The sequence below is a fragment of the Chinchilla lanigera genome, unplaced genomic scaffold, assembly GCF_000276665.1.
Source record: "Chinchilla lanigera isolate Chin_1 unplaced genomic scaffold, ChiLan1.0 scaffold00015, whole genome shotgun sequence".
NCBI lineage: Eukaryota > Metazoa > Chordata > Mammalia > Rodentia > Chinchillidae > Chinchilla > Chinchilla lanigera.
In genome coordinates this window covers 15,198,037-15,219,942 of record NW_004955416.1, presented here as the reverse complement: position 1 = coordinate 15,219,942, position 21,906 = coordinate 15,198,037, and the positions used below count along the sequence as shown (strand labels likewise).

Sequence of the window (21,906 nt, the reverse complement as noted above, 5' to 3'; positions counted from 1 at the left end):
AAAAACCAAAAAAAAAAAAAAAGATCCCTGGATGATTTCATGCAGAGGTGTTTTGGGGTTTTTTTGCTTTTGTTTTTTTGTTTCGTTTAGTTTCGGCACTGGGGGGCTGGGGATATATATAGCTCAGCAGCACAGCTCCTGCCTAGTTTTGGCTCTTGGGATTTAACCAGACCTTTTTTTTTTTTTTTTAAATTTAAGAGAGGGTCTCACATGCCTGTAATCCCAGCACTTAGGGGGCTGAGGCAAGACGATCACTGTGAGTTCAAGGCCAGCCTGAGCCACATAGTGAGACCCTGTCTCAAACAAACAAACAAACAATAAATAAGATAGTATCTCATCATATCGCCTAGTTGCCCACGCTGGCCTTGAACCTGTGATCCTCCTGCCTCAGCCTCCCACATGGTAAACTCAGAGCAGCTGGAGGGCTTGTTGGAACAGATTGCTTGGCCCACACCAGGAGTTTCGGATTGAAGAGGTCTGCGTTTCCCATAGTCCCCGGTCTCACCCACACTGCCGTCAGGGGCTGCTGTCTTTCTGACCTGGCCTGGACCCTACAGGAGTCAAATCACTGCCCACTGTGATTCACCTGAGGAATTCTGAAACGCGGATGCCTGGGTTCAGATCCCAAAGGTGTGGGAGTGTGGCGGCCGGGGGTCAGCGCTTGGGGCTCTGTGTGCTGAAGTTTGAGAGCTGCTGCTCCAGTAGACCCACTGCATTGTGAACCCCCACAGGGGCAGAGCAGATTTTGCCCTTTCAGAAGTCACAAGCCACCCAGGCACTGTTCCCATCCCCCATTCCCGGGTGGTCATGGACCAGGTCTCCTGGGTAGGCAGTAACTGAGGACACATGGGACTGCAGCCTTCCTGTGGCCACCAGACCGGACTGGACAGGAGTGGAGTGCAGTGGAGCGCAGCCTGGGCCAGCAGGGCCGGGGCCCACACCTCCATCTCTCACACACAGACGCTGGCAGAGCAGGAAGGGCTCGCACACCCTGTGGCGCCATTCTAACTTGGGGAGGGGGAGGTGTGGGCCAGCAGCCTTCCCTGGAGCCAGCTGGACAGGACTGAGATGTAATAGTGGGGACAGGGATCCCAGGGAGGTAGTTTTCCCACAGTCCCCCATTTAGCTTGTTTTTGGAGCCATAGCTGCCTGCCAGTAGCCCCCCAGGTCCTGTGCTTCCTGGGTCACACCCAGTGGAAGACGGCCTGCTCCCCTCAGCTCTCCGAGAGCTCCCAGCAGGCACTTTCTGCTGACCTGCTGGCCAGAACCAAGCCACATGCTAATTCCTGGGCCACTCATTGGTGGACGGTGGGATTACCCTTAGCCTCGTGGCTCCCAGCCGGGGCTGGTGTGCCCACAGGTGACATTTGGTTATCACAACTTGGGTGACAACTGCCATTTAGTAAATGGGGACTGGGTTGCTGCTAAACGTCCTGCAGTCACAGGACAGCCCAGCAACAAAGAGTTCCGGCCTAAAATACTCAGTGTCAAGGTTGTAAACTGTGCCACAGACTTATCAGGGTCACCCCATGGGCTAGTGTCTGTTCCCCAAAACAATGGACCGGGCAGAAGACAGGAGGGAGCCACAGGTTCCAACCTGGCCACTCTTGGAGGGGTTCTACCTGGGTTTGTTCCCACCGTGGGGACTCTAGTCAGACTTCAACGTGACATGACAAGAGGCAACTCGGAGCCCCCGCCTCCTGTTAATCTGCCTTGGGGGGCGTGTGTGCGCACCCACACGCACGTGTGTCTGTCTCTGCAGGACCAGGCCCCAGGACACCATGGGGTGGTGGTCTAAAGCACCTGAAGGGCAGAGGACAAACTGCTCCCTCAGCTACTTGAGGTTCAAACCCTCTGCCAGCTGACAAACCTCTAACTTCAGCCTTTGATCTGCTGAGGACGCTGTGAGCACGAGCGCTAGGAAAGGCCTGGCGGCCTCGCCTACTGGATGCTACAATGCAGGAAGCACAGCAGGCTTCTCATACAGCAGGGAGACACGTGGAGATTGAGAGGGTGAAGGACTCGGAAGACACGGCTCAGGGAGACCCAGGGCCTCCAAGGCCAGGGCCACATCTTCCGGGACCCTCACTGTCAGCCCGGTCCCTGCACACACAGCTTAGGGCCCCCAAAACCCCAGGCCTTGGGGAACCTTGAGGGGCAGGGGGCACCCCCTGGGGCAGCGTCCAGACCTCACCTCACCGCTCTCTTGCAGACCCCATGATGGAGCTGGCAGGCCCTGACCCCTCCGAGCTTGATGGCCAGCAGGAGCTGGAGGACTTCGAGGAGAACGCCTACTCCTACGGTGGCGTGGATGGCAGCGCTGAGGCGGGCGCGCTGGCCGGGCAGGCCATGAAGGAGATGGCCTACTACAACGTGCTATAGCGCGGCAGGCAGCGAGGGCTCGGGCGGCTGGCATGGGGGTGAGACCTGAGCTTCGGGCCGCACCTCCGCAGCCCAGACCGAGATACCACCCCACAGCCTGGCCTGCGCCCCCCACCCAGTCCTTTGCACCACTAGGGACCTTTAGACCAAATGGAGACTGTACTACTGGCCTCGCCGGAGCCGGGCATCCCGGCGAGGGGAGGGTCACCGAGAGGCCCAGGCCGGGTCTCCTTGACCTGCTGCTGGGGGCGGTGGTAGGGGGAATGCTGGCGGAAAGGGCACAGGGCCACCTCAGGCCTGCAGAGCTGCCCTGGGTCCTGACACTGCAGGGAGAGGTCCCCGAGCCAGGCCTGTTTCTCTTCTGGACCAATCCAGGGATGTCTGAGCCGTCTGCTGGCCGGCACCGCCCACCCCGCCCGACCCAGGCCCAGAGCCCCTTTGCCCACCCAGCCACCCCACCTAGTCACCGGACAGCCCGGCAGGGTCTTCTGCCTTCTACCTCGGGGCCTCCCTCGCACCAAGCCCCGCCGACCTGTAGGAAAGCTGGACACCGCGCCTCCCGCCACCCCGAGAGCCTGTCCTGCAGCCCTGTTTGGAAGGAGCATCCCTGAGGCAGAGTTTGATAAATTTTACCCAGTTCTGTCCTTGGCTGGGGTACCACACAAGGTCCCCCACTAAACAACACCAGGACGCCCGCAGGGCAGGCACACAGGAGCCGAGACAGATGGAGCAGGCAGGGCACAGCATCCCTGGGGACAAGAGGGGCCGTGCTCAGGGAGGGCCAAGGCCCGCCTGTGGGGGAGAGGGGACCTTAGTCATTGAAATGGGGTTAGCCACGAGTCAGCAGGCTCCCGGAAAAGAGAAGCGTATTTAAAAAGGAAAATGAAGACCATAGAGGAAAACAGATTTTTGAACAAATGGGGGTATTATGAAGGTAATTTATTATTTTTTTTTTTCTTTGCAACTCTGTGTCGCCTGTTATCCTTCTGGATAGAGATGCATTTCTTTTTCCACACGTAAGCTTTCTTGTGTGCTGTGCGTGTTTTGTGCCTCCTCAGCCCCGGGCAGCCTGGCCGGGCTCTGGGGACCCAGGCGCTCAGGCCTGGAGGTGCAGCCAGGGGCGGAGGCTGGGAGTTGGGGCGGGAGCTGGGGACAGCCGGGGCCTCTGCTCCGTACCACGTCTGTGCCTGACAGCCTGGGCCACTCGCCCACCCACTGCCACCCCTCCCCGACGCAGTGGGGCAGCACATTCAGGAACTCCAGGGTGCCCAGCTCTGCCACTGGCCTCCCAGGCTCCATGGGGAGGGGCAGGCAGGGCTGTCCCCACAGGCATGGGTGACACTGGAGGGACACAGCTGGGCTGTCCCCGACGCGGTATCCCTCAGTGAAGGACCAAGCCAGGCCTCAGGGTAATGGATGGACAGGGCTGGGGGTAAACACTGGCCCCCAAGTGTGGCTCTCCAGACCCCAAACCCCACCCCCCTCTGGCCTCCCAGGTGCCCGCCATGATGACCCTCAGGTGGCAGTGACTCCGGCGTCACTGTACAAGACATTTTCTCCTGCTGAGCAGAAAGCATCACCCCTGCAAACTACCTCTTCCCACGTCTTTCTCCCCTGGTACCAAAAAGAACCCTGCTCCTCCTCCCCCTGCCAGCGCCTGGGCACTTCTTGGAAGCCGGGCCCCCTCTCCTGCCCTCTCCCCCAGCGCCCTGGCCCTGCCCCCGCAAGGCTCCTACTTGAACGCCCCTGCCCTGTGCCTTGTACCCGGGCACCGCAAAGGGAGCAGACAGCACACTCCAGTCTAGCGGGGCAGCCTCGGCCAAGCTCCGGCCCTCACCCCTCGGCCTCTCGGGTGACCTGCAGACTCCTGGATGGATTCCATTCTAACTTATTTTCACGTGTATCCGAACCGACCATTAGAGACCCCACTTGTGCAAAACCCTACTGTGTTTTTATGTTCCTGTTTAAGAGAGAAGTTTACTTAGCAATAATTATAAATAAATGAATATTCTTTAGTGAGGTGACTGCAAGTGCTTCTTCCCACAGCTCTCGGGGACCCGCGCTAGGAGGAAGTCCCAGCGAGGCTTCCGGGCCCACATAGAGCAAAGCCTGTCACTCTCCAGGAGCCAGGGACCATCCCCAGCCCTGGCATGGGAGTGGCCAATGACAGTGCCAGGTACAGGCCAAGGCCACCGAGAAAAAGTGCTTCATTCCCTCCCCAGCCCCTTAGCTCCAGACAGCGAGCTGGCGGTCCGGGCTGAGCTTCAGAGGCTGCCTCCTAAGGATGTCTGAGCAGTGGCCGGAAGTCCTAAGCCTCTCCCAGAGGGCCAGCACTCTAGCTTTTCCTCCTGAGGCTGGAAATGGAGGGGACTGCCCAGGAAGAAGGGGCTGCCTGGAGGGCGGGAGGTGGTGCTGGAGCCCGCTGCAAAGCTACCAGGGCATTAGGAGCAATGATTGTTCCCAGCCAGGCAAACTGGTGCACACCTGTGATCCCAGCACTCTTGGAGGCTGAGGTGTAGGAAGATAGTTAAGGTTGAGCCTAGCTTGGGTAACTTAACAGTTTACCAGCATGCTCTCAAAGCCGGGCGTGGGGGCACATGCCTGTAATCCCAGCACTCGAGAGGCTGAGACAGGAAGATCGCTATGAGTTTGAGGCCAGCCTGGGCTACAAAGTGAGCTCAAGGCCAATCTGAACTGCATAGTGAGACCCTATCTCAAAAGGACAAAGAAAAGAAAAGATGCTATCTCAAAAAATAAAGAGCTAGCTGAGCATGGACAGGCACATCTATAATCCCACCACTTGGGAGGCTGAGGCAGAAGGATCACTATGAGTTTGAGGCAAACCTGAGCTACATAGTGAATTCAAGTCCAGCCTAAACTGCATAGGATATTCTCAAAAAAATAAAAAAGAGGCACATAACTCAGAGCCAAGGCCATGGGTTCAATCCCCAGTACTAAAAAAAAAAAAAAAAAAGGACTCCCAAGCACAGGGTATCAGGAGCCATGAGAATACCACCAATCTTCAGGTTCCTGAATACACTTGTCTCTTGGTGTTCACACTGAATCGGCCCCAGGACCCCCAACCCATGGGCGTCAAAATCCAAAGGTGCTGCCAGGCGTGGTGGCGCACGCCTGTAATCCCAGCACTCAGAAGGCTGAGGCAGGAGGATGGTTGCGAGTTCGAGACCAGCCTGGGCTACAAAGTGAGCTCAAGGCCAGCCTGAACTGCATAGAGAGAACCTGTCTCAAAAAGACAAAAGAAAAAAAAAAAATCCAAAGGGGCTGAAGGTCCCTTCAATAATGCAGAATCCACTCATATCGTATAATAGCAGAAAATGCCCCCCAGCCAGGATACTTCAGTTGCCACATGATAGTTCCTGTTGCAGTTCTGGTTACTCCTGTCTCTTAGAAACAGCTAGTCACTGAGATGCAGATTGTAAGAACCAGGCAAGGACAGCCAAGTACTCTACCTCTGCCCCGCCCCCTCCTTACCACCCCATAAAACCTCCCTGGGCCTTCACGGCCTGACTTTGAGGGGTGGGGCGCGTTACTGGAAATAAACTCAGGCCCTCATGCTTGCCAGGCAGGCGCTGCGCCACTGAGCTAGATCCCCAGCCCCAAGGCCTGACATTTTGAGGAACAATTGATTCCTAGGTGGGAAATTAAATCTGCCTCCAAATCCTGGGTGTCCTCTCCGTGTTTCTGTTTGCAGCAGCCCTAGCTTCCTCTATACATTGTCTCTAGCCAACTTGTAATGCCTGCAACAGTGTAAACGCTACCAAGGAGTTGTTACACTGTATTGTTTAGCAGTAATGACAAGGCTAGGGAAATCAGCACAAGTTCAGTACAGATGCAGTTTTTCTACCCAAATAGTTTCAATCCGAGTTTGGTTGAACACACAGAGGTGGCATCTTTGGATATAGAGGCCGACTGTACCTATCTCTTCAAGCAAAGACTATTCAGATCTTCCACAGACATTTTACACTGAAGAGTAGAAATACAATCTGCATAGAAAAAGGTGCTTTAAATTGAACATATGTAGCTCTGGAGCAGTTTTTTTTGTGGTTCTTGTTTTTGTTTTTTTGAGACAGGATCTGTCTATGCCATTCAGACTGTCCTTGAACTCACTATATAGCCCAGGCTGGCCTCAAACTTGTGATTCTCCTGCTTTAGCCTCCCGAGTGTGGGGCAACTTTTTATCACCTCTTCTGGTTTTGCCAGAATGTGAAAATGTACGCAAGCCTGGGTGATGGGGCCCCCGTACCCACACACAGGCCCCAGGAGGGCCCATTTCATTACAGAGAAAAGAGGCCTGGAGACATTCAGAAGGTTAAAACCAACAGGGGAAGAAACCCATGGAGACCCATTCTTGGGGAAATGATACAACCCCAAAGTAGAAAGCTAGGTAGAACGGATCATGCTAGGAAAGCAGGCCTGTGTCCCCGTAGTCCCAGAAGCAGCTCAGGCCAGGGAGGCCCACACATTGCCTGGCCCCACAGTCCTCACCCCGCAGTGGCCCCTGACTGGCCTGCTGTGGGCCGAGGCAGCCTCACCAGTCCGTAGTAAATCCACAGACTTCCAGGGCCGCTGCCTCTGGGCCGCACCTGCCTCATTCCCCACAGGGACAAACACAGCAGACAGTTTTGTGAAGAGCTTTTTAGTAGCTAAATATGGCACCGTGTGTTCCAAGGGTGATATAAATTACAGTGTGCAGGACACGCTGGCTGCTGAGGTAAAGCACACTTTCTGCCCTACACCGCCATGAGGGGAAGGCACACATTCTCTTAAAAACATCTTATAAAAAATGTCCCCTAGAAAGGCCTCCAGAGAGGGCTGTGAGGCTTACCCATGCGGCACGGGCAGGGCACTCAAGACTGGCCGCACCTCCCTACTGCTTGCCCAGAGCTCTGTCAAGGTTGCTCTTGATGGTGTCCAGGAAGTCCGTGGTGTTCAGGAAGTGCTCGTTCAGCTTCACACTGAGGGAGGGACACACCATTGGCATCAGGGCCTTTGCAGGTGCGGAGGCCACTTGGCTGCTGAAAGGCCAGTGAACCCCACAGGTGCTCCCTGAGGTCTTTGTTTTTGTGTGTGTTTTTCTAGGAGACATGTGACTGGGCCCAGGCGCTCCAGGGAGAAGCTCGGGTGTGGCTCAGGAGGGGACAAAGGCTCTGAGCAGCTGGGCACCCAGACCGACCACCTCCCCCAGCCCAGTCTGTGGAGCCCTGGCCTGAGCTGCTCCCCAGGGCCGCTGTGTCCTACCCCGCACCCGGAGCTGCCCCGACTCCTGAGAATGGCAGCCAACCCCCGCCTGTCCCTGGGCCACGCACTTGCTCAGGCCGTGGATGCAGCCTGCCAGGTCCTTGGTCATGGCCCCGCTCTCCACGGTCTCCACGCACACCTTCTCCAGCGCCTGCGCAAACCTGCGGGGACAGCAGAGTGAGCCCCACCGCGCTGGCCAGGCCCCCGAGCCGCTCAGCCCCCGCCCTGCTCCATGCTCACCTGATGAGGTCCTGGTTCCCGTCCAGCTTCCCACGGTGCTCCAGGCCACGTGTCCACGCGAAGATGCTTGCGATGGGGTTGGTGCTGGTGGGCCGGCCCTGAGGATGGGCTGCAGGGGATCAGCGCGGAGTCCCCCAGATGCGGCTGCCCGCCCTGAGACTCGCGGTCAAGTCTCCTCCCAGCCACCAGGGCCAGCAGCTTTGACACGAGGGTGGACGGCACTGTGTGGCCACACGCCCCGCACGTACCTTCTGGTGCTCCCGATAGTGGCGGGTGACAGTCCCATGAGCTGCCTCTGCCTCTATGGTCTTCCCGTCTGGGCAGACCAGCACAGACGTCATCAAGCCAAGGGATCCGAACCCTGTGGGGTGGGGGTTCTCAGCGCCGCGAAGAGCAGCAGGGCTGAGCCACCCAGGGCCACTCCACCACCTGCTGCTGTCACTGCCTCAGCTGACATCCCCACCTCCCCCAGTGGAACAGGGAGCATAAGAACTTCCTGGAGCTTCCCGCCCTCATCCTGGGTCTCCAGGCCCATCAGAGGGAGGGTAGCCCTTGAGGATGACTAACATCAGCTCCCAACGCCACCTGTGGGTCACCTCCGGACCCCCAGAGCCCATGGCACCCAGAGCCGAAGATCCCAAAGAGTCCTGCAGCCTCCAGCAGAAAAAACAAAGCTGCCGTCAGCCACATCCATGTTCACTTTTCTGGCTGCTTTTAAGCCATTTTCAAGCTCTGGGACCTATTTCCAAGTTTCCCCAAATCTAGACGCCAGCTCAAATGACCTTTTCTGTTTTTTGTTTTGTGGTCCTGGGCATGGAGTCCAAGGCCTCAAACATGCTAGGTAAGTGCTCTACCACTGAGCTACACCCCAAACTTTTTCCTCAGAGACAGTCTCACTGAGTTGCCGAGGTTGGCCTGGAAATGTGTGATCTTCCTACCTCAGCCTATCAAGTAGCTTACAGGTTCAAGCCACCACATTCGGCTCAAACGACCTTTTCTGTTATCAAGGAGTTCAGGGCTTCAAACCAACAAAATAAGGACTGTGAAAGCACAAGGAAGAAAATAAGAGTAACTTCTATGGTTCTCTGCCACGTGTGGGAGTCCCTTGCCCCTCTCACCTGGACCTTCAGGCTCACACGTTCCTTACACACTCAGCATTGTTCACGCCTCTCATCTGGCTTCCATGCTGAGACTGAACCCAGGATCTCACCTCCTGCATGCTAAGCACAGACCCTACCACCGAGCTACAGCCCGAGTCCTGCCGTGGCTTTCTGTCCTCCCATCCTACGCAGGACCATTCTGATGAGATAATCACTAATGCACTTATCAAGATGCAGCCAAAGGTTTGCCATCTCCTCCGATGCGCTTCTAACTTCCTGAGGGTTACCAGGCACAGGATACTCCTGTCACTTAAAAAGCCTCCAGTCCTAGCAGAGAGAGTGGTGCGTGCCTATAATCTCAGCACTCTGGAAGGCCAAGGCAGGAGAACCACAAGTTCAAGCCTAACCAGGGAAACTTAGTGACTTAGCAAGACCCAGTCTCAAAATAATAAGATTAAAAGTGGGGCTGGGGATGGATGTATCTCAGTGTGAAGGACCTGGCATCAACACCTGGTACCACCAAAAAGAATCAAAAGCGCCCAGTCCAGGGGCCGGGAATATAGCTCAGCGGTTCAGCGCCTGCCTGGCAAGAGTGAGGTCCCGAGTTCGATTCACGTTCAAAAAAAAAATATTAATAATAGTAACAGGAGCTGGGGATTTAGCTCAGCGGCAAAGCGCCTGCCTGGCAAGCACAAGGTCATGAGTTCGGTTCCCGGTACCGGAGAAAAAACAAAAAATAAAAAATAAAAATAGTAACAAAAGCACCCAGTCCAGCTCAATGCCTATTCCAGGTAGGAACAGCCTCCGGGTTGACAACCTGGCCCTCTGGGACTCGAGTTCCCAAGTCCCAAGTCCTTTCCTTTATGAGGACAGCCTTAGCAATGCATCATTTCAAACTTCCTTTGTGGGCCTCAGACTTAGATGCCGGGGAGCCCTTGCCCCTGCTGGCCACCAGGGGGCCTGTGATGAGTCCTGCCACACCTTCAAGCTTTCTGCCTCTGCCTTTGCCTCTGAAAACCCCCAGCCAGAGAAGAGCACAGGTTGCCCCCAGGGGACCAGGTGCCCCGCATACCCTGTGCCAGGATGTCCGACTGCACATCTCCATCGTAATTCTTGCAGGCCCACACAAAGCCGCCTGAGGACTTGAGGACCTGGGCCACCATGTCGTCGATGAGCCTGTGCTCGTACCAGATCTTATGTTTGTCAAAGTCCGTCTTGTAGTGCCTGAGAGCAAGAGGCCTGCTGTGTGGGGGAGGACGGGAGCCTTGCGGGTTGGGGACCCTCCCAAGCCTCAGCACCGAGCCCAAAGCACAGGGTAAGTGGCCTCCCCAGGGAGGACAGGGTCAGCACAGGGAGACAGGAGGTATAGCGCCCTCAGGGACCCATAAAGGAAGAGGCTGTTACTTGTCAAAGATCTCCTGGAAGATGTCCTTGAAGCGCCCGTCGTAGGCCTTCAGAATGGTGTTCTTGGTGCTCATGTACAGCGGCCACCTCTTCTGGATGGCGTACTGGAAGCAGCTGTGCGCGAAACCTGAGATGGACTGTGGGGGGAGAGAGGGCCTGGCACGGTGCCCTGGCCTGGGGATTGCCAGCTCCTCAAAAAGCACCCCACCTGCACAAGACCATTCAACCCCAGCCACCACCAAGCGCGCAACTCTTGTTTCTGCTGGTGCATTACCCACCCTCGGAATTTCCAACTTCCAGGAGCAAGCAGTGCACCCCCTTTACTTTGGGCAGCTACCCCCAGGGCTGAGACCCTGTGGCTGGGGTAGGGGAAATGTCCCCAGTTCACAAGCCCACTGCTAATCTAGACAGTGTCCTGGTTTATCCAATCAGAACCCTGCCTCCTGGTTTATCCAATCAGAGCCTTTCCTCCTGGTTTAGCCAGTCTTTCCTTCCCCCGGGCTATGATTGGCTGACCAGGTCACAAAACCTGCTCCTGGCCCTCTTGCTGGAAATCGGAGCAGCAAGGAGACATTCTTTTCCTTCCTTCTTTTTTTTTCTTGGTATCGGGAATCGAACTCAGGACCTTGCACTTGCCAGGGAGGCACTTGTGCCACTGGGCTACATCCCCGGCCCCCTTCCCTCTTTTTTGCTTTTTTTTGCGGAACTGAGGGTTGAACCCAGAGCCTTCACAATGAACTACATTCTCAGCCTTTTTTTGTCTTAATTTTGAGACAGTCTTGCTAAGTTGCCCAGGATGTGTCAGAATTTGCGATCCTCCTGCCTCAGTCTCTCAGAGTGCTGGGGGCCCTGGTTGTGCGGGAGGTCACTCTTTTCTATAGAACAGCCAAGCAGGCAGGGGATAAAACTGGAGTGACAGGGCCACCCTGGAGGAAAGGGGTGAGGGAGGTGGCAGGAAGGGAGGGTCTGGGCCTACCTCGTCGGTGTTGTACATGCCCATGCCCACGCCGCCCACGGGGAAGTTGTACACCTCCCACTCCTTGGCGCCACTGCCATCCTTCGGAGTGAAGACCATCTTGAACGTGCCGGCGCGGTCTACCACGAAGTCAGTGGCCTTGTACTGCAGAGGCAGAGGACAGCTGGGTCAGGCCAGGGGTTCCTGGCTGCCGCCCACCCCAGCCATGTCCCCACCGCCCACCTGGTCACCGTGCGCGTGCCTCCCGATGGTGATGGGCTTGGTCCAGCCGGGGACCAGGCGCGGGATGTTTTTGCAGATGATGGGCTCTCGGAAGACTGTGCCCCCGAGGATGTTTCGGATGGTCCCGTTGGGGCTCTTCCACATCTTCTTCAGCTTAAACTCTAGGGACAGAGATGAAGCAGCCCCTGCAGGCCCAGACTCCACCCAGGACTCGAACCTGAGCAACACAGACCAGACAGGAGTCTGGCGCCAGGGGCACAGGGGCAAGTCAGAAACCTCTCAGTGTGAAGCCACCAGTTCCAAGGAATAGTGGGGCTTGCACTGTACAGGGAAAGCTCTGCAGCGCCTGGGTCTGGGTCTCGACTACTGAGTGTAAAGGGCCCCTTGGTGCCTGGCCCACACCACCTGTTCTGCCATGTCATCCCCACAGCCTGTGTGGAGGTGGCTGGCTATGATTCCCGACAGGGCAGGGTATGCCCGCACCACTGAGGCCGTGGCCCTCTAGTTCCTTGTCCAGAAAATGAGGCTATAGAAATCCCAGAATTTAGCTGGCCATGGTGGTGGTGCATGCCTGTAATCCCAGCACTCAAGGCTGAAGCAGGAGGACCACTGTGAGTTCGAGGCCACCCTCAGCTACATAGCAAGTTCAAGGCCAGCCTGGACTATATAGCAAGACCCTATCTCAGGAAGAAGAAAAAAGAAAAGAAATCCCAGGATTTGGGAGAAAGCAAAGAGCTCAGCGTTGACTCCGGTACTCTGACCAGGCTTGCTTGGGAGGACAGGAGGCAGCTGAAGGGGTTGCAGATGTTTCCTACATGCTTCCAGCCAGCTCCCTCAGGCTGCAGGAGTTAGAAAGAGGATTCAAAAAACTCCTAAAACTCTGTGTGTGTGTGTGTGTGTGTGTGTGTGTGTGTGTGTGTGAGAGAGATGTGGGGGGTTGAGCCCAGAGTCTTGTGGATGCCAGGCAAGTGCGCTACCTCAACCCTTTCTAAATTTTGAAACAGCATCTTACTAAGTTGCCCAGGCTGGCCTCAAACTTGCCATCCTCCTGCCTCAGCCTCCTAAGTAGCTTGGATTATAGTTGCATACCACGATACCCAGCCCTAACCCATCCTTTCCTGAATTATCCCCACATTGGTGCCGTTTAACAAAACCCTTGAGAGCAGCCTCCAGAACCAGACTCAGTGGGTGAGTGGGCCCCTCTCAGAGTTCTGTCCATGACCTCCGTGGAAGGGACACTCTGTGAGTCCAGGACAGTGGTAGACAACTTTAGTCATGCTCTCCAGAGGCCTCTGAGGTCCCAGACACACAGCTGCCCTCCAAACAGCCACTCTATCCCCAGGTTCAGACAGAGAGGCTCCCCATGGAAGCCACCATTATAATGACACCTTCAGCACTGCCTTCCCCACCGCCTTCTCTGCCCCGTGACCTACAACCCCGCCACCACTGGATCCGCGCAGCACACCACCCACCTGCGCCAGAGGATGTGGAGTCCAGGCTCAGCTCTGCTGTACCCCAGCATGGAGTCCAGGCCACCCCTTAACCGTGCCTCTCGCAGCCAAGTCCACAGCAACCTCGAGGACCTTCTATCCAGCAGGTCCTCCCAGAGCCTGGGGTCTTGTCCCTGTCCCTGTCCCAGCTCCGATGCCCCACCCCCCAGGGTCCCCTGTCCCCCCACCCGCCCTCATACCTTCCACACGGGCCTCGTCCGGGGTGATGGTGGCACACTTGACAGCCACGCTGTACTTCTGTGTGGCCAGCGCAGAGTCAATGGTGACCTGGTCATTGGTTTGGTCACGATGTGGGAGCCCGAGGTCAAAATACTTGAGCTGGACATCCACGTGAGGCAGGATGAGCTGCAGAAGGGGCGGGGCAAGATGTCAGTCCCGGTGACTATGACCCAGGATGGGACATCAGGGCTTGAGAAGTCCGGGACGGTGGCAGGGGACACTAGCCAGGATGAGGATGGGGGGGAGGCCGTGGCTGGGGCACAGCAGAGGGCACTATGCCCATAATCCTAGCTACTCAGGAGGTTGAGGCAAGAGAATCACTTCACTAGGAGTCCAGACCAGCCTGGGCAACACAGCGAGAGCCTTGCTTGGGGCTGGGGATTTAGTTGGGGCTGGGAATTTAGCTCAGCGGCACAGCGCCTGCCTGGCAAGTGCAAGGTCGTGAGTTCAATTCCCGGTACTGGAAAACAAAACAACAACAACAAAAAAAAAAACAGCAAGAGCCTTGTCTCCCAAATACATGGTCTGAAGTCATGCAGCCTGAGCACCAGCATGAGACACATGGCTTGGGGCCGACCCCTGCCTGAGGACAAGATCCGTGACTGACAGGTCCCCACAAGAAGATGGGTGACAGAGGTGAGAACAGGACTGTCTTCCAGGATGACAGGCAAGGCCAGGGGACCTTGTGGGCCGGACACCTCCCTGGCTGGCAGCCTGAACAGACTCCACTTCCAGGAGGGACACTACCTTCTCCTTGATGAACTGCCAGATGATGCGGGTCATCTCGTCACCGTCCATCTCCACCACCGGCTTCGCCACCTTGATCCTCTTGTCGGCATCTGGAAGAAGCGAGCACCGGACATCAAGCCCTGGCCACTCCCACCCCCGCACTGAGGGGGAGGGGAGGGGAGACCCAGCTGCTCGTCCCCTCTGCAGACACAGCTCCCTGACCACAGGTCCCCTGCGGAGTAAGAACAGGCAGGGCCAGCCAGAGAGCGCCCCATGTCACCCCAGGCAAGGGGCTGGCCAGCCTGGCTGCCAGATCTGAAATATGAAGACCAAGGAGACTGATAGAATGGCAGCTGGCTGGGACTGGTTGGGGCTGGCTGGGGCTGGCTGGGGCTGGCTGGGGCTGGCCGGGGTTGGCCAGAGCTTGGCCACCCAGTTCCGCGGGGTGGCCGGCACACCTCCTGTCCAACCCTCGGCTCTTTATAGTTCTGCTTGTACCCTGTGAGCCATGCTGTGTCCTTCCCTTAAACCCTCTCAGAGGTAGCCAGCCACTAAGCAGCAGCTGAAGCACAGTACAGCCCAAAAACAGCCCAAGCGGAAATGGTTCTCTCTACTTTAAACGTAGGGAGATTGGAGCTGCGGGTGCAGAGTGCCTGCAAGCACAAGGCCCTGGGTTCAAGCCCCAGAGCTAAAGAAAACTAGGGCAGGGGCGCTGAGACTCAGAGAAGCACCCAGGTCCAGGCAGCTCAGGCTGAGAGGCCTTTCAAGGATGACATCAGCTGACGTGGGAGGCAGTGCACGGGGACGGTCAGGGGTCGGGGGAATCTCTTCAGGGAATGGTGGCTTCACAAGAAGGAAATCCCAAAGAAAACTCAAGGAAATGGCCCATGTCATTTATGGCGCTGCCACCAGGGCTGATGGCGCTGCCACCAGGGCTGGACTTCAGCCCGCAGCAGCCTGGACCACTGGCACAGCGCTCTGCCCGAGGCCTTGGGGGAAGCAGCAGCCAAACCTCAGTCATTCAGAAATGTCTAAGCCGGGCGTGGTGGCGCACGCCTGTAATCCCAGCACTCGGGAGGCTGAGGCAGGAGGATCGGCGCAAGTTTGAGACCAGCCTGGGCTACAAAGTGAGCTCAAGTCCAGCCTGAACTGCAGAGCGAGACCCTGTCTCAAAAAGACCAAAAAAAAAGAGAGAAATGTCACCCATGATGGGGACCCAGCTGCAAGAACTGTGCCTTCCTCAGAGGAGCACTCAGGCCTCCCTTAGACCCCCACTCCACACGGTCCTCACAGATGTCCTCGAGTCTCTCAAAACGCAGTGGATCAGGGAGGGAGAAGGTGTCTACCTAGGAACTGAGCCAAGGGCTGGGCTGCAAGGACCTGGGTTCCATCCCAAGGGCATGGCCACCTCAGCACATTTAAAACAAGTGACCCAGCCTGGCACACACCTATAATCCCAGCACTCTGGAAGGCTGAGGCAGGAAGATCATAGATTTAAACCCACTAAGAGATCTTTTCTCAAAATAAATCAAAATGCCTGGGGATGTAGCTCAGCGTGAAGGCCCTGGGTTAAATCCCCAGTGGGGCAGTAAGAAAAACATTTTTAAAAAATAAAATAAGTGACCAAAGCCCAACAGATCTCAAACATCTTGTCCTACAAAACACATATCAGTCCTAAGCCATGATGACTTCTCTGTCTGCTAAGAAAAATGAAAAATTTAAAGTATGTTCTGTTCTTTTTCTTATTTTTGGTATTTTTAGGGGGGTGATGGGCATGGGTCTCATACATACACGCTAGGCAAGCGCTTACCACTAAGCTATACCCCTACTCTTAAAAATCCTTAAATCGCCAGGCATGGTGGCACACACCTGTATTCCCAGCACTCGGGAGGCTGAGGCAGAAGGATCTTTGCAAGTTACAGACCAGCCTGTGCTACAGAGTTAGCTCAAGGCTGGCCTGAACTGCATAGCAAGACCCTGTCTCAAAAAGACAAAAAAAAAAAAAAATCCTTAAATCATGTACAGCAAGACAACTTATTTTCCAAATAAGTGCAAACAAATTTTTTGTTAATCTACAGAGAATCTTAAAGATAATTTATGGGGGGGAAGAGAGAGGCCCCAGGAGTGCATTTGTGCCAGACACAAGCACGATAGAGCCCAGGGCTCTAGCTCAAGGGCCGCCCCAGAAGTCTGGGCCAAATACAGTAGGCAAAGGTTGATGAGAAACAGCTTGTTCCCTAGGAAATGAAAGGGCTGTTCCACTGCCCTCCCAGATGCCATGGGATTTAGGACTCAAGCTACTAAATTCTTTCACTTTGGTCTGGAGTCTTCGTGGGAAGGGTCTTGGGACCTTCAGAAGGTGTGCTGGGCTGTTGTTTGTTTGGTTCTTTTCTTTTCTTTTTTGAGCACTGATGATTGAATCCAGGGCCTTCACACTGAGTTACACCACATCCCCAGCCTTTTAAAAAAATATTTTAGGGGTCTGGCGATTTAGCTCAGCAGTACAGTGCCTGCCTGGCAAGCGCAAGGTCGTGAGTTCGATTCCCGGTACCGGAAAAAAAAAATTTTTTTTTAAATGACTTTTTAAAATAATTTTAAGACAGGGCCTCCTTAAATCGATAAATTGCTCAAGTTGGGCTTGCACTGACTGTCCATCTGCCCCAGACTCCCAGAATCCTGGGATTATAGGCAAGCTAACTTAGCTTTTACGAGTGTCTTCTATGAGTTGAGAACAGGTAATCAAGTTTTTAAAAAAAAATTGACCTTATAGGCCAGGTGTGGTGCACGCATGTAATCCCAGCACTCAGGAGGCTGAAGCACGAGGATCTTTGCAAGTTCAAAACCAGCCTGGGCTACAAAGCAAGCTCAAGGCCAGCCTGAACTGCATAGCAAGACCCTGTCTAAAAAAGACAAAAAAAAAAAAAAAACATAAAAACCTGACCTTATATCATAAGCAGGACTCCTAATGTGGAACCAATCTGCAATCCAATTCCAAAGGTTTTAGTCTTCACCTAGCTCCAGGGCTGGGAGCTACAGGCATGAACAGCCCCAAAGCTCTGGGTGCTCCACCTCTTCCAGGGGGACCCTGATGTGCATGGAGGTGTTGAGCCCTCAGAGAACAGGGGGTTCTAAGCACCCTTCCCACTGGATATTGAAATGCTGAGGACACAGCAGTGCCACCCGACAGGGAGGACACCTACAGGTAACAGTCAGCGGCAAGCGGCAGCATTACCCAAGTCAGGTGGCTGCGGCCTCCCTGAAGTCACATTCAGGAGCAGCAGGGACAGAGATGTGCATCAGAGCCTGCTGGCAGTGTATTTGTAGATACTCATTGGTGACCAAGGTTTACAATTAAGGAGATTAGGGCTGGGGATTTAGCTCAGCGGCACAGCGCCCGCCTGGCAGGCATGAGGTCATGTGTTCAATTCCCAGTACCGAAAAAAAAAAAAAAAAATTAAGGAGATTGAAGCCGGGCGTGCTGGTGAATGCCTGCAATCCCAGCACTCAGGAGACTGAGGCAGGAGGATTGTTGCAAATTCAAGACCAGTTTGGGCTACAAAGTAAGCTCAAGGCCAGCCTGAACTGCACAGCAAGACCCTGTCTCAAATAAGACAAAAAATAAAATAATAAAATAAAATGTTCTAGCCGGGCATGGTGACACATGCCTGTAATCCCAGTACTCAGGAGGCTGAGGCAGGAGGATCATTCTGAGTTCCAGACTGGCCTGGGTTACAAAGTGAGCTCAAGGCCAGCCTAAACTGCATAGTGAGACCCTATCGCAAAAAGACAAAAATTAAATAAAATAAAGTTAAGGAGACTGAATGTATCAATAAAGCAAGTAACAACAGTCTTAATAAACTGGCAGGCTTAAATAGACATTTCTGCAAAGAGGATGTACTAGATGATATACTAGAGCCCACATATATGCAAACATGGTTGAGATGAAACTTGGTGATAGAGTGTTTGCCCAGCATGCACCAGGGTGCAATCCTTGCAACCCCTCCACAAAAAAGGTGGCCAGTATTACTGGTCTTTTTTTTTTTTTTTTTCCTGGTACCAGGAATCAAACTCACAATCTTGTACTTGCCAGGCAGGTGCTGTGCCACTGAGCTAACTCCCCAGCCCCTATTACTGGTCATTAGAATAAAACTGAAACCACAATGAAATACAACCCTCACACTTTAAAATGGCTACTATCAAAAAGGAAAAAAAAGCTGGGCATGGTGGCACACGCCTGTCATCCCAGCACTCAGGAGGCTGAGGCAGGAGGATTGTTGTGAGTCTGAGGCCAGCCTGGGCCACAAAGTGAGCTCAAGGCCAGCCTGAACTGCACAGAGAGACCCTGTCTCAAAAAGACAAAAAACAAAACAACAAACAGAAGTCCAGAGATGGCCAAGGGTGACTGGGGGTTGATACTCCTGCCCTGAGCACTTGGAAACAGCTAAGATGGTAAATATGTGGTGGGTTTTTACAAAAAGCAAAAAAAAAAAAAAAAAAAAAATTCATACAAATAGAAGTTAAGCCAGTCCTTCCCCCAAGATGCAGATGATTTTTACACGAAAATCTAGATATGCAGCCCATCTTGAAAAGTGAGGTGCCCCCTCGCATGGCAGACAGGGCAGGCTGAGTGGCCCAGCTCACCCTCCAGGGCACCCCAGGTTTCAGAACTTGAGCCCCCCGGGTGCTATGCAGCCCATGCGATGAGGACACAGCCATGCTGTCCCTCTCAGAGCCAGGAGTGACAAGTGATCTGAAATATAAGGAGCAGTGCGACCTCCCTGCAAACCTCCAAAGTGACAGCTGCCAGGAATCTCCACCTGACCGCGCTCCCGGCCAGTGTGGGACAGAATTACACCAGTGACAAGTAGCCCTGGGTGACTCTCCTCCAGCAGAACTGCTTCCTGCACATTCCTACCGAACAGACTCGGCGGCCTGGAGCCCTGTCCTGAGCAGCACCTCCTCTCACACCCAATCCAGGCCATCAGCAAATCCGAGTGGCTTGCTCTTCAAACACATCCTGCTCCCACCCCAGCACAGACACCTTCTCCTGTGGAGGCCGTGACTGTCACCTCCTAGCAGGCCCCTGAGGCCAGGCGGGCTGTCGTGAGTGGAAGCCAGGCCACGGCACAGCTCTCAAAACCCTGCAAAGCCTCCTCTTTCACTCCTAACAAAGGCCACAGTCCTGAGAATCAGCCTAGAAGCCGGCGGTGCGCTTCAGCAGTGCAGCACCTGCGAGCGTGTGCGAGGCCCTGAGCAGAGCGCTGGGGGCGTCACAAGGAACCTCACCTCCTGTCACGCACCAGTGTGGCTGAGCTGCCTCTGGCCCCCACCAAGGCCTGGGCACCTACAGGTCCCTCTTCCCTGCCACAGGGCAGCCTGCTTCTTCCCTCCTCCTTTCCTGCACGGAGGTCCTTTCTGGCTGCCCTGTCCACACACATACACACTCTGCACACATGCACGCACACACTCACACCTTCCCTTTTTATTCCTTCCCCTAAGCTCCTGTGACCATACACTGTGCTATCTTGTTCACTACATGCCCCCTCCCGGCGTCCTTGCTTGCCGCTCTTATTCCAGCTCTCTCCCCAGCACCTTGCCCAGGGTCCAACACTCCACTGGAGCACTACACTTGTTGAAAGTACAAATGAAGGTCAAATTATAATTAGCTCGGCAGCATCTGGGCTTCCCACCCTCCTTTCCTCCAGGGGCGCCCGAGTTCCCTCAAGGGGCGGTGCCACCGGCCGGCCGGGAGTTCCCGCCAGGACGGCAGAGGCATGGGCGAGGCCTGCCAGGCCATGGGCCCCTTGCCCCGGACGCTCGCTCACAGCTGAGTACGGCCCTAGCTGCAGCGTGGGGCTGGGCAGTTCTGGGCAGCAGAGCACATGCTCAGCATGTTCGGTCCCGGCACCCAAAAAAATTCTACCGGCGTTTTTAACAAGGGTCTACATAGCAGACCCCAGGGCAGCCCCCAAACCCTGGCTTCTGGCAACAAACGGGCAATTTCCAGCACCACACACCCTCAACCTCACACAGAGGATTTGGGGCAGGCCCCACGCTTCCCAGAGGCCTCCGCTCAACACCTACTGAGCCTGAACACAAGCTCCTGGCCCAGCTGGGGTGGAGGGGCCTGGGGGGCTGGAGTAACTGGGGTCTTCTCTGATCCCGCTCAAAGGAGGCTCAGCAGAGAACCCTGCAGCTGTGAAGGCAACACTCTCGTCACCAAGTAATTTGCCCTACAGTGCAGGCAAGCCACCAAGAAGGGGAAGAGTACAGCTGAGGGGCCCCCGTGAGAAAATTAAGTCGTTCCTGGCTGGGAGCAGAATAAAGAAAGGAAGCACTTGAGGGAAGTACTGCCTCAAGCTTATCAGATTCACCAGCAGCGGCCACAGGGCCCTCAAAGTTAGAGACACGTGTGGGAATGACCAGACAGCAAATGCACAGCACCTTTTCAGCCAAAAAATATTCTTCCCTTGTCCTCAAAAGGAATGACAAGTATTGTGGTTCCAGCAGCGTTGCCAGGTAACAAGCTGGAGAGGTCTAAACTGTAGAGACTGAGGTCCAACTCAAACAGCAGACATTTGTTTTCCCCACACATAGCCACCCCACTCGGGGACTTCCCAAAGGACCTACATCGAACTGCTTTTTCCTCTGTATCCAATGGTTTTTGTTTGTTTGTTTGTTTGTTTTTGTACCAGGAAAGGAACTCAGGACCTTGCACCTGCCGCTGAGCTATATCCCCAGGCCTCCAAATTCTTGTTAATATAGTTTTTTTGTCGTTTCCGTTTTGCTTTGTTTCTCTTCTTTACCATCAGTGTAGAAAAGGGGGAGGAAAATCTATCTCACAGCTATCATATGTTGCTGAAGCCAGGGCCTGTATGGGAATCTTTGGGGTCTGGGGCCTTTGCAACTCTGGAGTTTTGAAGACTGACCCCTTAGCAACAGATCCTGGGGTAGGAAAGCAGAAATGCCCTTTTCTCCTTGGCAGAGTGTGGGGACTGGGACCCAGCTCGGGTCAGCCACTCCTACACTCGTTAAATTAAAGATTACCCACCCACTGGGCCAGGACTAGCCAGGGGCGCCGCCCTCGCCCTCTCCTGTCTCTAACCGAGGGGGTTACCTGAGCAGGATAGGGGTTTCCGTGGCAACAGGCATCCAAAAAGGCCCAGGGACCTACACTGTCGCGGCTCTTGCAGCGGAGCGTGGGGTAGCCAGAGCGAGGGGTGTACCGATGCCCACATGCCAGGCTAGGCAGCTCTCAGTGATCTTGGTGGCTCAGGCTAAGTGCTGCTTTTCGTGCCTTTTCTTTCCCAAGCTGGGAGGTGGCCGAGACACGGGGAAACGACCGGAGAAAGCCACATTTTGGGCGCCCGCACTTGAGGCCAGATCTCCGCGGCCAGTCAGCCAGGCAAGACCCACAAACGGGCCGATCTGGGCGGGCAGCAACAAAAGGCCAGGTCGAGCCAAGGCGAGAGGCACCGGGACGGAGCCTCGGAACAGCTACCGGGGCGGAGGGGGAGGGGAGAGGCAGCCGAACAAAAAGGAAGAATTAAAAGGACACTCCTCCAGCTGTCGAGTAAAGGCTCCAAAAATAGCTGACGTGGGCCCGAGAGCAAGTAGGGACCGGAGCGCGCCGGAGTGCAGAGGAAGGGGAAGTGGGTGTTTCTCCCCTCCCCGCCTTTGTGCAAGCGGGGAGCCCACGCGCTCGGCCGGGCTCCGGCTGAGGCTCCAGCACCACTGGGGTGCTCTCGTCTCTCCAGAGGCGCCGGACGCGCAGAGGAGCCCGGGTCGGGCCGCCCCGACCCCCACCCGCAATGCCGGGGGGGCGCGGAGCAGCCCCGAGTCCGGCCGCGCAGACCAAGCCATC

At 55.3% G+C, this 21,906-nt stretch overlaps 2 protein-coding genes across 5 annotated transcripts in view; one reads left to right on the top strand and one right to left on the bottom strand.

Moving 5' to 3' along the window:
* The window catches only part of Znf710 (zinc finger protein 710), a 63,201-nt gene extending 58,800 nt beyond the window's left edge, over positions 1–4,401 (top strand). For all 3 annotated transcript variants that reach the window (XM_005381537.2, XM_013512543.1, XM_013512544.1), the window contains exon 5: positions 2,213–4,401. In XM_005381537.2, the coding sequence (XP_005381594.2) occupies positions 2,213–2,382 (170 nt within the window). In that variant the 3' untranslated portion in view covers positions 2,383–4,401. The remainder of the gene's footprint in view (positions 1–2,212) is intronic.
* Positions 4,402–7,023: 2,622 nt separating this feature from the next.
* Positions 7,024–21,906, bottom strand: part of Idh2 (isocitrate dehydrogenase 2 (NADP+), mitochondrial) — a 15,309-nt gene continuing 426 nt past the window's right edge. Inside the window, exons 1-11 of one of the 2 annotated variants that reach the window (XM_005381533.2) lie at positions 21,160–21,402; positions 14,061–14,152; positions 13,274–13,439; positions 11,584–11,744; positions 11,362–11,505; positions 10,386–10,522; positions 10,054–10,205; positions 8,130–8,242; positions 7,882–7,979; positions 7,710–7,802; positions 7,024–7,358 (exon numbers count right to left, since the gene is read on the bottom strand). In XM_005381533.2, coding sequence (XP_005381590.1) covers positions 7,271–7,358; positions 7,710–7,802; positions 7,882–7,979; positions 8,130–8,242; positions 10,054–10,205; positions 10,386–10,522; positions 11,362–11,505; positions 11,584–11,744; positions 13,274–13,439; positions 14,061–14,152; positions 21,160–21,280 — 1,365 coding nt within the window. In that variant the 5' untranslated portion in view covers positions 21,281–21,402 and the 3' untranslated portion in view covers positions 7,024–7,270. Of the gene's footprint in view, positions 7,359–7,709; positions 7,803–7,881; positions 7,980–8,129; positions 8,243–10,053; positions 10,206–10,385; positions 10,523–11,361; positions 11,506–11,583; positions 11,745–13,273; positions 13,440–14,060; positions 14,153–21,159; positions 21,403–21,906 lie in introns of those variants that run through there. The other variant, XM_005381534.2, reaches the window with a different exon arrangement.